The sequence below is a fragment of the Trachurus japonicus genome, chromosome 24, assembly GCF_045865225.1.
Source record: "Trachurus japonicus isolate A0001 chromosome 24, Traja_1.0".
NCBI classification, from domain to species: domain Eukaryota; kingdom Metazoa; phylum Chordata; class Actinopteri; order Carangiformes; family Carangidae; genus Trachurus; species Trachurus japonicus.
In genome coordinates, this window is record NC_140930.1 from 10733016 (window position 1) to 10747739 (window position 14724).

Sequence of the window (14724 nt, forward strand, 5' to 3'; positions counted from 1 at the left end):
CTTCCTAAAAGCATTTGTTGGTTGATTGCAGGGGTTACAACAAGACGAACACTGTCATTACGTAAATGAGATGCAGGTGCGTGTAGCGCTGGGTCTGTGGCTCCACAGACACTGGGATGGAGCGGCAGTAGCTGTGTTGTTTGGTGGGGAACTACAGCCGGCTGGCAGGCAGCATATCCTCCAGAGAGGGCAGAGGGCCCATTACAGTTACACAAGGCTGCTGAGCTAATGGCTACAGTAATGGCATGGCTGCAGTTAGACAGCCACAAATTTGATTGCAGAGCGGCTGCGCTGCCACATATACCATCACGAGCCACTATGATGAGGAAAGGAACAGTAAACAAACACACATGCTTTAGCCGGTAGCATCACTGCATGCTGGGAGGGTGAATCCGCTGGCCTGCATCAGGGCCAAAACAGGCCTTAGTAATCAGATTATGTAAATGTGACGGATCCATATTAAATAAATACAATTTCTTAGTCAGTGTTGTGATAAAATTCAGTTTTCACAACAGATTTTTGACTTCAGCCCATGCCAGCGCTCCCACGTGTCAGCGACCTACACTCGGCTAGATTTCAAAATTACCAAAAAATCCAAACAAGTTAAATTGGCAGAAAATTTCCAACACACAAACAGCAGGCCCCCCACCCCGACTCCCCACTGCCTTGCCACCTTTACTGATTTCTCCAGGAGTAGGTGGGATGCAGAGCCATACCTGCATGTGGTGCAGGCCAGTGGGAGAGAGTGACGTAAGTCGGTTTTGGCAGGACAGTCTGGTTACTGCAATGAGCCAAAGGGCAGCCAGTCAAAAACACACACGCAGCGGACCTGTGCCAGCCATTTGATCCACAGACGCTTTCTCATTTGTCCATGTTGGGATCAGAGCACTGCGCTGCACAGGCCCGGGTTACAGATTGGCTTTACATTAACTCGTCTCAGAAAAACGCAAGGACAAACAAAAGTCAAGGGCATGACAATAAAACAACGTGTTTTGTTCAAAGGCACTTGTTGGGATGTAAATAACCACTTGGGATGGCATTTATAATGCAGGACTGACCTCCGGAGAGTGCTGAGGGCAGAGTATTGAGCGGCCAGTACGTTTGCAAAGTGAAAACTTAAGCAGAATTAGCTTAATTGCTTTCACACGAACATCTGAGAAAGGAGAAAGTCATTAACTCTGTGCTAAGGTATCCCACAAAACACAGCATTTCCAATTAGTTAGAACAAGATAGCTCTGAGCCTTAAATTAATTTTTTTGCAGATCTCATGATGTGCTGACTTAATGTTCATGCATTTAATTGATTAATAACACAGCAGGCAGTTTGACAGAGAAAGCTCAGAAGCACGTCACATTTTACTTTCAGATTTGCAACTGTGTGGGCTTCCTGTCAGACACCACCAAAGATGGTGAGCCTTGGGTTTCCTGGAACTACATTTTGTTCCAAACCACACAAACAAATACTTCCTGCCTACAGCTGTGAGAAGCCAAGTAACATTACAGCTTACCAAAATCACAATATACTGTAAAGCATGTGATAACATTGTTGTTCGTTCAATCAAAGTGTGCAGAGTTTACTGTCATTCTAAATGGCTGATAAGTGAGCTATTATCACAGTATGAATACTTTCACTTAGCACCAGTGAAAAGTAACAGCACATATCTTTCCAAATTGAATCCACCAACACAAAAACTATTCTAAGGAATGAGCAAAAAATGAGCAAAACAAATGCCATTTAATTGGCTAAAGGGATAAATTACATTAAAATTAAAAAAAACAAACATGTTAAGACATCAAATAACATCAGCCCACCATGAACACAGATCCAAGAAAGGCACACATCCACACAAACCATCCAACAAAACTAGCGCTGCCAGTTCTCGCTCACCACTCTGTTCATATGAAGGAGCAGAGCACGTTGTACAATCTGTAATCTGCAGCTCTCTGTCAGATTAACAGGATAGAGAAGGATGGGACCCTTGTGAGGAAACTACTGCCAGAACCACAACAAAGCTGTTCTGAAGTTGTCCACTTTAAAAAAAGGCTGTGTTGAAATCAAACATCAGCAGCAGCTCACAATGAAGATGCACTGTTGCCGGCTGCCATTTAAAAATTCATGAACAGCAACTCACCCTTTGTTATCCCAGACAGTAGTTCTGTTTTTGTGCATTTCAATGCTCAGCCAACGGTATGAGTAGACATTGCTTGTTCAAAAATAATGATCAATAATGAAAACAGTCACTAGATGCAATGCAAAGCCACCCACGCTATAGGTATCCATTGCGTAGGCCGTCTTTCAACCTAATTCATTAAGAAAGTTGAGTATTTACAGCGTCAATACTTTGTTAAGTCCGCCACTTGGGGAAAAAACTATGCAACTCTCCACTTCAGACACCAGTGAGACAACCAGCCAGCCAGCAGGCTGCTACTGCAGTTTCTCAGCTGCCCGGGGCTCCTGGTATGCAAAGGGAGCCAAGGAGAGCAGCAGCACAGGCATGTGTCCGGGAACAGAGAGCACTCAGTGTGCCAAAGAAACAGCCGAGAGGAGATTTCAACCCAATAGGCCCCCGATGCTACTGCTGCTGGTGGAGCCCGCCTGGGCCTGCGGAGGGAGCCCAGAGATGGGACTCTGCGTGGCAGCTCTGAAAAGACCCTTTGTTATGAAGCATTTTGTAGTGTTAAGCCCCACAGGGCCTGAGCATCCCTCTGCACTTCCTCAAGGAATGGGACAGAAAAATTGAGAGGAGAAAAGATAGAGATAAGGAAGAAAGGAAAGAAGGAGAGAGGAGTAAGATGAAACGAGAAAATAAAAGGGAAAGCACACACTAAAATATGAAGCAAACACATGGCATATGTTGCTCTGACAGTGGTGAAAGGTAGGGATATCTGAGAATGGGATTTAAGCCAAACAGTGCTCTTATCTTTGCTCACAAGATGTTTTCTCTAAGCTATGTTGTCGTACACCAAAAAGCCTCTGAATGTTGGACCGGGAATCATAAAACTCTCAATGCAGCAACACAATGTGTTTTAAATGGAAAGCCATTAAAGCTGCACATTGCATATCTGTCATTGCTGCATGAAAGCCAAAGTGTGTGCAAAATGTGAAAAAATTAAGTCATTCAAAACAACGGAAGTCAAATGAGTGATTGAGAATACTCTTATCACCTCTGCAAAGAAAAACATCTCTGAATCAAGCCATAAAAGGTAAAACCATGGCAAACTAACCAGCAAAAAAAGAATTCGATATTGTTGAACACTTAATACTGTATCAACAATTCACAGATGCAATAGAGTTAAAATATTGTACCATATCAGGAAATAATAGGCGCAGGCACAACACTGCACCACATAAAATAATGGCTGCCATTAAAAATTACACAGGCTGATTTTCTAGTGACTAAGTAGAGCAATGAATCAGAGCTAACACCATGTTGGATGGTCGATGAACACTGCACTGCACTGTTCAAACTTGCTTAGAAGCATGGGATTATAATTATGGGTACAGATTGAATTTACAGCAGTGTCAAAATTTTGCTAAAAAGAAAAAAAAGGCTCCTCTTGTGGTGGAAAGTATCCTAGCAAATGTATAGGCCTATTGAATCAGTTAAAAGACAAACAAGTCAATTAATCAGATATCTTCTTGCATTAAAATATATTGTCTGATATTGCACAGACCTTGTGATCATTTAGTTTATCATACAGTAATCAAAAATGAAAACAATTGCTAGTTACAGCAACACACACACTATATACAATGGATAGCGACCACGATATAAATGATATGGCAAAATGGGATGGATGACAGATTTATCATTTTTCTCCACCCATACTCCCATAACAACATGTGACTCGTAGAAAACATTGGTCACGGCTCTATAATAAACACAGCTAGAGGAAGCTTGTTTAGTGACACATTATAGTGGGAACTGACTACTTCCTTAACGCCACAACATGTATGTTTCTTTCTTTTCACAACAGCTCATATCTGGACTTCCCTGCCCTTTGCAATGGGAAGAGTGTCACACGGCAAAACCGCGAAGCAGGGTTGAAACTTTCCTTGAAACAAAAAGCGAAGGAGTAGAAAATATTACAGTTTTGTGCAAATAATGTGAGCAGAGACAACCCCTTTAAAAACAACTCAGAAAAAAAAACATCTACTGCAACTGTACAGTAGGCTACCAGACGTGGTCAACTACTGTCTTCATAGCAGCAGCCCCTTAAAGCAGAGTCACACGCTTCGACACGTGCAACTGTACTGCGAGCTATTTAAACAAAGAGTGTGGTGGGCTGCCAACACACATACACACACACACACACACACACAGGACAAAAACAAAGCAACCATATCCTATCAAAGTAACACAACTACCTACACACAATAACAGCAGTTTTATTTGCACTACTTTCATATATTTACTACTTTCGAATATTATGCGACTACGCCTTTCTATCAACTACCTCCAGCGATTATTGTTCACATGACCGAAATGTAACAATACAGTAACGTTACAGCTGTTACAGAGAAGACAGGACAGACTAGCTGCTAGAGCCGGTTTCCTGTCTTACTAACTAACTAAACACACTTTTGTCAAGCTGGTACATTTCCTCTGATTAAAATGGTTAGCTAGTTACACCTAGTTAAAACAAACTGTAGGTTAAAAACCTTGACAGAAACAAAACAGAACGTTCACCCAGAATGTTACGGTTGTCACTAGCAACAACGATTAGCTTGAATAACTGACAACTCCGTCACCTCCGAGCGAAGTTATTAATCTTTGGGACGGTTTATTTATTTTGGTTTTAATTTTTTTTGTTTACAATGATGTAATGAACCGAAACAGGCGGCGGTACGGAGGAATAAAGGGAGAGAGAGAGAGAGAGCGCAGGAGAGCACTCGTAGTGGCCTATCTGTGCTTAGCTTGCGAAAAAAAAAAACAGACAAGACTCACCAACGTAAAGGTTAACAGCAGCGAGCCTCTCCCCTCTCTCTCTCTCTCTCCGGTTCACAATCGAGGCATTAACGGTTTGTTCAGACGGAGACACCCGGACGAGAATGTGGCGAAATACCAACGAAAAAAGCTAAATGTTTTTTTCCGTCGTCTGGCTGGCTGGCTGTGTCAGTGCCGTGCCGCTCCGTTGTTCCTCGTCCTCGACTCGACTCGACTCGTCAGCTCTTTATTTTAGGTGAGCGGAAACACTTCTCTGCGAGGGCTCTACCAGCTGCCTCGCTCTCGCGCGGTCTCCATGGCTACCTCGTTAAAAGGGCGGGTCCTAAATGTGACAAGCCAAACCTCAAGGCTGTAACCTTCAAAATAAGAGCACAGAGATTTTTGTTTGAGGGGTGGGGTGGGGTGAGGGTATGGGACAAAAGAATACACTAGAAGAAAAAAACACTGCAATTTAGAACAATAAAAACGTTAAATGCCTTAAATAGATGCTAAACGTGCATGTTTTTACACTGAAGGGACAAATTGCACATTTTATTTCTTTAAGTCAATCCCTGCAACAAATGTAGCAAATTGAATTGAATTATTTCATTAGCTTAAAATATGATACAGTGAAGGCATTTGAATTATTCACCAAGTTACTTCTTGTAAGATGACTGAATAAGACATTCAGGTCTGTGGATATATTATGTGTTGTGTTGTTATGTATTGGACTGCCTATATTTTACAATTTGCTGTATTTCTTTGATACTTAATGCTTCCTGAAAAAAAAAACATAAATATTTGCTCATATAAACTGTGTATTTACTCCCTTTTTTCATAAGTATCTACTAACTGAATGCCATGTTAGACATTGCTGGACTGTGTGAATACCAGGAAGAAAGATGAAAATAAATTCAGGACTTTATCTTTCTTTATCCTCTGACATTTCACAGCAAGGTGTGGCTGTTGTAGGGGTGTTTCATCATTTGATGTGTTTTTTTTTTCATTCTGTAGCCGTTTTGCCTTGAAAAACATTGCACTTCTTCACAGTTTGCATCTGAATTAGGTCTACATTAAGGTGTTTGTGTGTAAAATTTAAATTTATAATAGTGCCACAGTTACATACAGTGTGTGTGGTGATGGTGGGGGGGGATGTACAAAGCATGCACATCAAAAAACAAAATTGTGCAGGTGCTGAGCTAATAGAGTAGAAAAAGTGAAGAGAAGGAAGTGAAATGTCTCATCATGCCTAACCACAGTTCATTCTGTACTTTAACATTGCAAAACATAATGCGTCACTGTGAAAGCACATCAGAAGAGGTGTGACTTGCCCTGCCTACTTCCTGTACCCATATGAGAGTTCAAATCATATTTACAAACATTTCTGACATAAAATGAAACAATTATTCATTTTCAAACACCTTTCCAAATAAGGTTTATTATAGATGTTGCATGGAAAGGCATAAAGCGGATTTGGCTTTAATGTGAGGATAATGTAATCCATATCATACAGTAATCTGCCCTTTATCCTCAGTGTCAAGTGCAGCTCTTAAAGCCTCTAAGAAACTATAAGGACACCAGTGCTGACTAATCAATATTATAATTTTAGTATTTCACAAATTAATCTATATTTTCCTTCTTTTAAATATTAAGTGTTTTGAAATGATCTGCTCTTATGTAATGGTTCAAATGTTCAGGGGTCATATCCTGCAGTGGTTTAACTGGAAAGGGAGTTCTTACGCCAGCAATTGTCTTTCATCAGACATTAGGAGGCTCTGTGGAATCCACTTTCACTTTCACTTTACCCAGTTCCAGTTAAATTACGTTGTTACCGATTACTTCTTACTCCTACACCCTGTCTCAGTTGACTCTCATTAGCTATGAAATCTTCCTCTCCTCACTCCTCACCCTAATAAGACTATGATTTTTTAAAAAAAATACAGAAAGAAAAGAGAACCAGGGATTAACATCTTGACATGCAGCCCACTGTGTCCTGGAAAGAGCCTCTGAAAACATATCCACAGGTTCACCCTGGAGATAAACAAGAGGCAGCAGAGCTCTGAGTCCTCCCATTGTGCTCATTACTGTAACACACACACACACACACACACACACACACACACACACACACACACACACACACACACACACACACACACACACACACACACACACACACACACACACACACACAAAAACATGGTTCAACATCTTATCAGATCATAGAGGACAACACACATGGTGCAGATGAGTTCTCCCACCATGCAGTGCTGTTAATTTAATGTGCTTACAGTAATGACACCAGTGTGCTCTCCACATACTGTGTTAGAAGATTAATATGAAATAAATTAATTGCTACTCTTGTACAAAGGGACTTCTTTATCTGTCAAGCTTCCGCAGTGTGTAGCCAAAATGTGCCAGTGCTGACATCTAGTGGACGCAAAACCTTCCTGCCAAACTTCAGCTTCCTGACTCCATCACGTGTGTTGACAAATCTATTTCTGACAATTGTATTAATTGATTCAATTATTGAAAGAAATAAGTTTATATATTAAAAACCCCACATATTTCAACGAATAATTTGACAAGTGCAGTGTACATAAGACAACACAAAAAAGCAAAGGCAGCTGATACAAACCTGGACTCCCCCCTTTCTCTGTAAAAGTGGTAGCGCCCAGTGTCTTAGTTGGTATGTCCCACATTTGTATACAACTATGCTTCTTCACATTACAGGTAGGACTTTATTTTGTATTTTTCGTAACTTTCTTACTGGTAGGAGGTGATATTTCAACCGGTTTGACATAGAATATTGTTGTACTTTTGTTGTTCATTCGTTAATTTGTCTAAAACAAAGGCGCTAAACAAAAACAATGACAAACTTTGGTGCTAACTTGCTACTGCTACTGATAGATATACTGTAGGCTACTGACAACAACGGATGGACATACAGGGTGCTTAATGTAGCTACAGTGTGTAAACCTCTTGTTAACTATTTTTGTTTATTTATCTTTTTCATTTGGTGAACATTGAGTGAACGCTGCATAGTTGTGTTGCCTGACCTTTCACCCAGTCAGACATTTCACATTCAGATTCATAATTTATTGTCCCCCCAAGGAGAAATTCATTTTCACAGTTTGTTCCAGACAGGCACCAACACACCACCAGAAAAAAAAAGAAAAAACATAGGCTACAAACACGACACTGACTGTCCCCACATGAACCTTTCTCCATCTGCTGCAGACAACCTCCAACACTTTTCCCAGTTAGCGACACACACAAACATGTGTATGCAGCAGACCATAGCATGGCTAATGTTTTTTTTTCACTTGGCTACTAGCCTGTTTCAGTTTGAACCCATTGGAGCTGCTCATGTGATTGTCTGTCACCGAGTCAGTTGTTAATATCTGGGTGAAAGGTGGTAACTGAGTGAATGTAGTTTACATTTGGGCTTCAATGAAACAAAGACAAAGATGTTTAGTTTTTTTTCTTCCTCTGAATGTAGCCTATGTGCATTTTGCAAGAACACTGGCAGACAGACAATGTAGGCCTATATTGTCAGCCTATAAGCCTGTTGGGTGGCTGTAGTGTAGTAAGATCAACCATACAATCCAAGAACATAAATGGTCACAGAAAACTGAATTGTGGAAAATAAAGATTGCATTGATAAGGATTGAACATGATTACTGAGGGCAGACAGGCAGATTTGAGGAATTTTGAATCTGCTGATCTCCAACGACTTTCACACATATTAGTCTGGGTGTGTATGATACTCTGAGTTACATTTAGAGATGTAATATATTAAACCCACTGTCAGTGCCCTGATTGCATGCAAAATTTAAGTGGCCAATCTGTCTTAGTTTTAGTTTATTGCCTGTAATGTGAAATGGTTTACTATGTAGGCTATTCACTGTTCATTTAAAACTCGGATTAATTTGAAAAAAAAAGTGTGACATCAAATAAACATTTGAATAGTCTGATCACAAGACAATTGCTGAATATAAATCCACATGTTTCTCAATCAGACTATTTTGATAACACTGTTTCAATACTGCTAAGTCACATGGAGTGGATTTTTTTCATAGATATTCACTTAATTTTTCCTTGTCTTTCTTTACAGAGGGTAAGAACAAGACAAAAAAAATCAAATAAAAGGAAGGACATTCAGGGTGTTACTGTGAGTCACTGCTCATCTTGAAGAACTGAAATGGCTTACTCACAGATCCGCCTGAAAATACTCCCCAGTGTCCGTTGCCTGTTTGATAAACTGGTGCAGATAAAAGTGGAGGGACTTGCTCCTTATAAACCAGTGGAACTGAGGTCCAAGCTGGTTGACGACAGAGGGGTGACGTTTAAGGCCTCTGCCCGGTACAAAGCAGATGAAACGGGTCACGTGGATGTTTCCCGAGCACCTTCTCTGGGAGGAAGTTACACCGGAGTGGAGCCCATGGGTTTGTTCTGGGCCATGGCGCCTGACACTCCACACAATAAAATCCTGAAGAAGAACGTGCTCAGCCCAACGCAGGTGGAGATCACAGCTCTGTGCGGGGAGACCGGCGAGCTGCTGAGCTCTGAAACTAATGAGAGAGAATATATGACCGAAGGGATGAGGAGAATACCTGTGCAAGAGGGACGGATACGAGGAGTGCTCTTCATACCACCAGGTTGGTTGTGTTTTAGGGAGAGTCGAGAAATTCATAAGAAATGAACAGTAGGGATGTCACAATTACTTGTTTTCACAATTAATCGTGGTATTAAACGCCACAATTAATTGATCGTAAAAATTCCTAAATACCGTCACTTCCCAAATAAGATTATGTTGGAACCATATCGGCTGATGTGCGCAAAAATAAAGGTGAATGCTCAGATACTGGTCCATTTAACTAACCTAACATTGAATCGGTAGGAATTTAAATGTTAGCGTGTCATTTGTATTAAAAAAAAACACAAAATAAAACAAAAAATTATTAAAATAAACGTAAACATTTGGTATAGATGACAATTTATGACCTGAATATTTCAAACATTTCCCCTGGGGATTAATAATTGGTCCTATATTAATAGATACTTGAAATATTTTGTGTAAACAATGAGTAATGTAATTATATTTTGACTATATTTGATTTTACACATTCATAGTGTTGTGAAATTAATTAATGCATAATAATCGTGATAATCGTAACACCGTGATTATTTCTCTGACAATAATCGTACCAAGAGAATTTGTAATCGTGACATCCCTAAAGTGTTGGTGTTTAAATCAGTGCTTTTTTTTCATTTGTTTGTTTGTTTGTTTCTTCAGGAAAGGGTCCGTTCCCTGGCATCGTGGATCTGTATACGCTAGGAGGAGGTCTCACTGAACCCAGAGCCAGCCTCTTGGCAAATAAAGGCTTTGTTGTTCTGGCACTGGCCTATTATCGCTTCCAGGGTTTACCAAAAAACCCTGAAAACCTGGATCTGGAGTACTTTGAAGAGGCTGTGACATATTTGAGGAAGCAGCCAGAGGTCAGTGACACTGATTAAAACAGTAAAAAAATAATTAAAAAATCATGCTAATAATCATTATCTTAGAATCTCTTGTGTGATATTATTAATGGACTTCTTATTTAGTCCTGGTAGATTATTATTCAGTTAGTTTATGCAAATTGTGTGAAACTAAAGATTAAACAATGGTTTATAGTGGCAGGTGGTTCCAAGCTGTGCCAAAAATGGACATTTTGGAAAGTTCGCCTGAATATTTTGTAGTAAAATCTCAATAATTTTGTCTTGCTTCAATTAATCAGAATCAACCACTGCAGAGACAATGTTCATATGTTGTACAATGATTTTATAGAGAGTTTGAGCTTCATTAGCATTATTCTAAAGGGCACTCATCAAAAATATGATTTTTTTTTAGGCGAATATTAATTTTATTAATTTTTTTCTGTGTGTCATCTTCATTTACTCTTCACCAGTAACAGATATACTGAAATTTACACATCTCAGCAATTCCTCATTTTTTTCCCCTTTACTATGACACCAAAAGTATTCAAATAGACCTTGTGGTTGCAGAGATATACTCATTTTATTATGGATATGCAATTTTCGAGAAAAGGCCTAAAAAATAGGCTGGTTTTTAAAAGGATAACTTATTGTGAAAACAGTGTCCTATTGATCCATAACAAATGGAGTGACACTATGATTTATAGTCCTCCTATTTGTATTTCCTGTGTCAATGTTGCCATCTACTGGTTTGTCAGGGCACAAACGACTGTGACGAAAGCTTTATTAAAATGATTAATTGATTAATTAAGAAAGTAAGTGGCAGATTAATAGGTAGTGGAAATATTATTTGTACGCTCTGATGTCAAATAAAGTTGAGGCACGGTTGTTATGCATTAATCAAAAGTATATTTAATCACAACTTCATGAGTGAAGACACTCTGGCAGGGCCACAACTACGTACTAACACATTGCCTCTCTCTACAGGTCAAAGGTCCCGGGATCGGCATCATATCGATCTCTCACAGCGGCGCTTTGGCGTTGTCGATGTCGTCTTTCCTCTCGGGGATCTCAGCAACGGTCTGTATTAACTTCTGCAGCGCAAACACCGTGATTCCTCTGCACTACAAAGACATTGTGATACCCCCGCTCCCCCCTGTCTTGGAGAATGTCAGATTCACAGACACCGGGCTCGTAGATGTACGTGACGCCTTACCAGACCCTACCTTGGGAGAGAACAGGGCGTCTTTGATTCCCATTGAGCGCGCCACCTGCCAGTTCCTGTTTGCAGCTTCTGAAGACGACCACAACTGGAACAGCGCCTTCTTTGCAAAACAGGCCGCTGCGAACCTGAGAGATCACGGCAAACGTTCCTTTCAGGTGGTCACTTACCCCAAAGCCGGACACTTCCTGGAGGTCCCTCACATGCCTTTTTGTCCGTCGGGGTTTCATGCAGCGGTAGGGAGAGCCGTGGTGTTTGGTGGCGAGCCAAAAGCCCACTCCGAGGCTCAGCTGGACCTGTGGGAAAGAGTCCAGGAGTTCTTCAAGAGCCACTTGGACAACAAGAGCACTTGTTAGCAAGCAATGCAGCATCAAGTGTATGAAGGATCCAACAATGGTCATCCATAGCGATGGTTAACCCTTGAATTTCTAATGAATTAATTTGTCCAAGGGGTATTTGATTAGACTGTAGGAGCATTCCTATGTTCGAGATTTTAATTTCAGACTTTGGTCATGAATCAAACACATTGAAGTGATCTTTTTTTCTACTTCTTCAGTGTGACCAGAAAAGAAAAAGCCTATTTGACTTTTCCAGTTAAATGCTCCTCCGAGGCAGCACAGTGACATTTAAATGGATTACAACCAGTACTGCTTGGATTAATCACCATTGCCCTTTTTCGACAATGAAGTGACCATATATCTGCTGCGATGACAACAACAATGAAATTAGTGTCCCACTGTGTGATTGGCTACTGACTTATCATCTCTGTCATGATGGACACTCCTTACCTCTTTGTCTAATGCAGTATCTTCATACTGAGTTCCCCGTGCTGCTGATAAAGGCTCCAGTTTCTACTTGAAAAGGGATGGTTATTAACTTATTATTGTATGTTATTCACTTTGGTATCATAGTGTGATGATGCTTTTGTATTGTGGTGTTGTGCAAAACAATAGCGTTGATATTCATGCAGCTGAACATTAACATTGATTGATTCAAACATGCCTAATTTATAAAAGTAGACTGATTTCCTCTATGTTCTAGACCAAAACTGTTGTGTATTTTAAATGTAGGAACTATTTAACTGTATTAACTGTATATTTTACAGTAATATCGCTGCTGTTAGAGGTTTAGAAACACTGCAACTCTACAATGGCAACAACGACGTGTTGGTCACTATGAGTCAGCCTGTGATTATAGAGTCTTCTCTAAAAACCAATCGATATCATTTCAATACAGTTGAGTAAACAGTGGAAGTCTCCCAGCAACAACTTCATCGATGTGAATGATCATTTGTGCGAACGATGGCATCTAGTGGCAGCTTGGCCTTCCTGCGATCAGCCCCACTGTAAAAACCTCTTAATGTGTAAGTAGAGATGTGTGTTCTCATGTACAGTACGATGTGAAAGTTAACGCAACGTTCATGATGAAAGACGTTGAAACGAGAAACAATAATCCCACTACTGCCGTGTCGAAAGTTCAAAAACTTTTTTAAGTTTACATCCCTTTAACACAAAGGGCTTTTGTCTGTTTCAAAGGGCGATGAATTCACTTTGATGATGTAAGTGTTTCCTTGTGGGGTTTTATTAACAGTCTAACCTGCCTCGCAGAAAAGAGGGAAGTCAGATTATGAAGTCTGAGACAAAGACGTCCATGTTTGGACACAGTATCTGGCGTGGGCATGCCAGGACGTCTCTCAGACTTCCACTGTCTTGTGAGAGTTAATATCAATTATATGTGAAAAAAACAGAAGCACAGGATGTGTTTTAGCACTACACTCCATCTATGGAAATGATTTTTGATTATTTTTGATATGTATTATTTATTTTTTTATGTTTCCACAGACATTAAACAACCGTCAACAACTGTCTCTAGTCCCAGTTGTTCTTATATCGCTTCACCATGTCAGTCTTATCAATGTGGATCCCAGGACTGCACTAATAAGGAGGCTACAACAGAATCAGAGCTATAATGAAAATATTATATAGGTCAGTGATAAAATGTTGTTGTATTATTGAGGTCTGCCTGCTCCTATTTTTGGTATTTTCAGCAAACCACTGAGGAATGTCACAAGCTCCTGCCAGAGTACAGGCTGAGCAAGACGACAGCAGCTCCATTGTCAAAGGGAAACCACCAGGTAAAGTCAAATTATCCACTTTTTTCCTGCTAATTTAACCACTTTTTTATTTTATATAACCTAATATTCTTTTCACTTGCTCCAGAATAGTTCAAGACTCATGAGTTGAAATAAAAAAAAAAAGACTATTTTTTTGATCTAATATCTAAAACTTGTTGGAGGGTGGTGATGATGATCATTAAGTTGAACTCTCTCCATCCCTGATCAGCAGGGCCGTTGTATAGGGGAGAAAGGTGATGATAATTCTAGGGGCCCAGCGCCCAATGGGGCCCATAAAAAACCCCAGTAGTCTAATCTTTGTATGACTGATTTATTCTGCATAAGACCCTGACTAGTACTCATAATACACTGTAAAAACTCAACATCTTTCCAAGAATATTTGTCTTATTTTTTGTCCAAATGTCTCATTTCTAGTCAAAGCTTATCTCTTTCCACTTAAAATAAGACTCATAACCTAAAAATTAACTTGTTTTTAGATAATTTTCACTTGAAATAATTAGAAAAATCTGCCAGTGAAAGGAAGTTTTTTGTGTTTGTAATAAGGAAGAAAAACTTGTTCCACTATCAGATTTTTTCTACTTATTTCAAGTGAAAATCTGCTTGAAAGGAGTAAAAAGTGTCTAAAAGCAAGATACTTTTAATATGATGAGTCTTATTTTAAGTAGAATGATATTTGTTTTGACTAGAAATAAGACAAATATTCTTGGTAAGATACTTGAGTTTTTGCAGTGTAATGCTGCATTAGCATCAAAACAAAGTAGGCTAAATAAAAAATGATAATACATACATAGTCTAAGAAAAAAAACTGGAAAAGTTAAAGGGAGGGGCCCACTTTAGTATTCTTTAAGGGGGCCCAGCAGAATTCCTAGCAACGGCCCTGCTGATCAGTGATCAGTGTGAGTGTCCACACTTGTCATTCATAAGATCCTCTCTGGAGTTTCTTGGTGCTCCTCCATCGCGGGG

General features: G+C 39.9%; 2 protein-coding genes across 3 annotated transcripts in view; one reads left to right on the plus strand and one right to left on the minus strand.

The window, feature by feature from the left end:
- The window catches only part of susd6 (sushi domain containing 6), a 40150-nt gene extending 34936 nt beyond the window's left edge, over window positions 1–5214 (minus strand). For both annotated transcript variants that reach the window (XM_085771574.1, XM_085771573.1), the window contains exon 1: window positions 4949–5214. The gene's annotated coding sequence lies outside the window, so the exon portion shown is untranslated. The remainder of the gene's footprint in view (window positions 1–4948) is intronic.
- A 3832-nt stretch (window positions 5215–9046) lies between these two features.
- LOC146961375 (acyl-coenzyme A thioesterase 1-like) lies at window positions 9047–13471 on the plus strand. The gene is made up of 3 exons (XM_085770950.1): window positions 9047–9588; window positions 10227–10429; window positions 11393–13471. The coding sequence occupies exons 1-3, from the start codon at window positions 9132–9134 to the stop codon at window positions 11981–11983; spliced, it is 1251 nt and encodes a 416-aa protein (XP_085627076.1). The 5' UTR covers window positions 9047–9131; the 3' UTR covers window positions 11984–13471.
- The last annotated feature ends 1253 nt before the right edge of the window (window positions 13472–14724 follow it).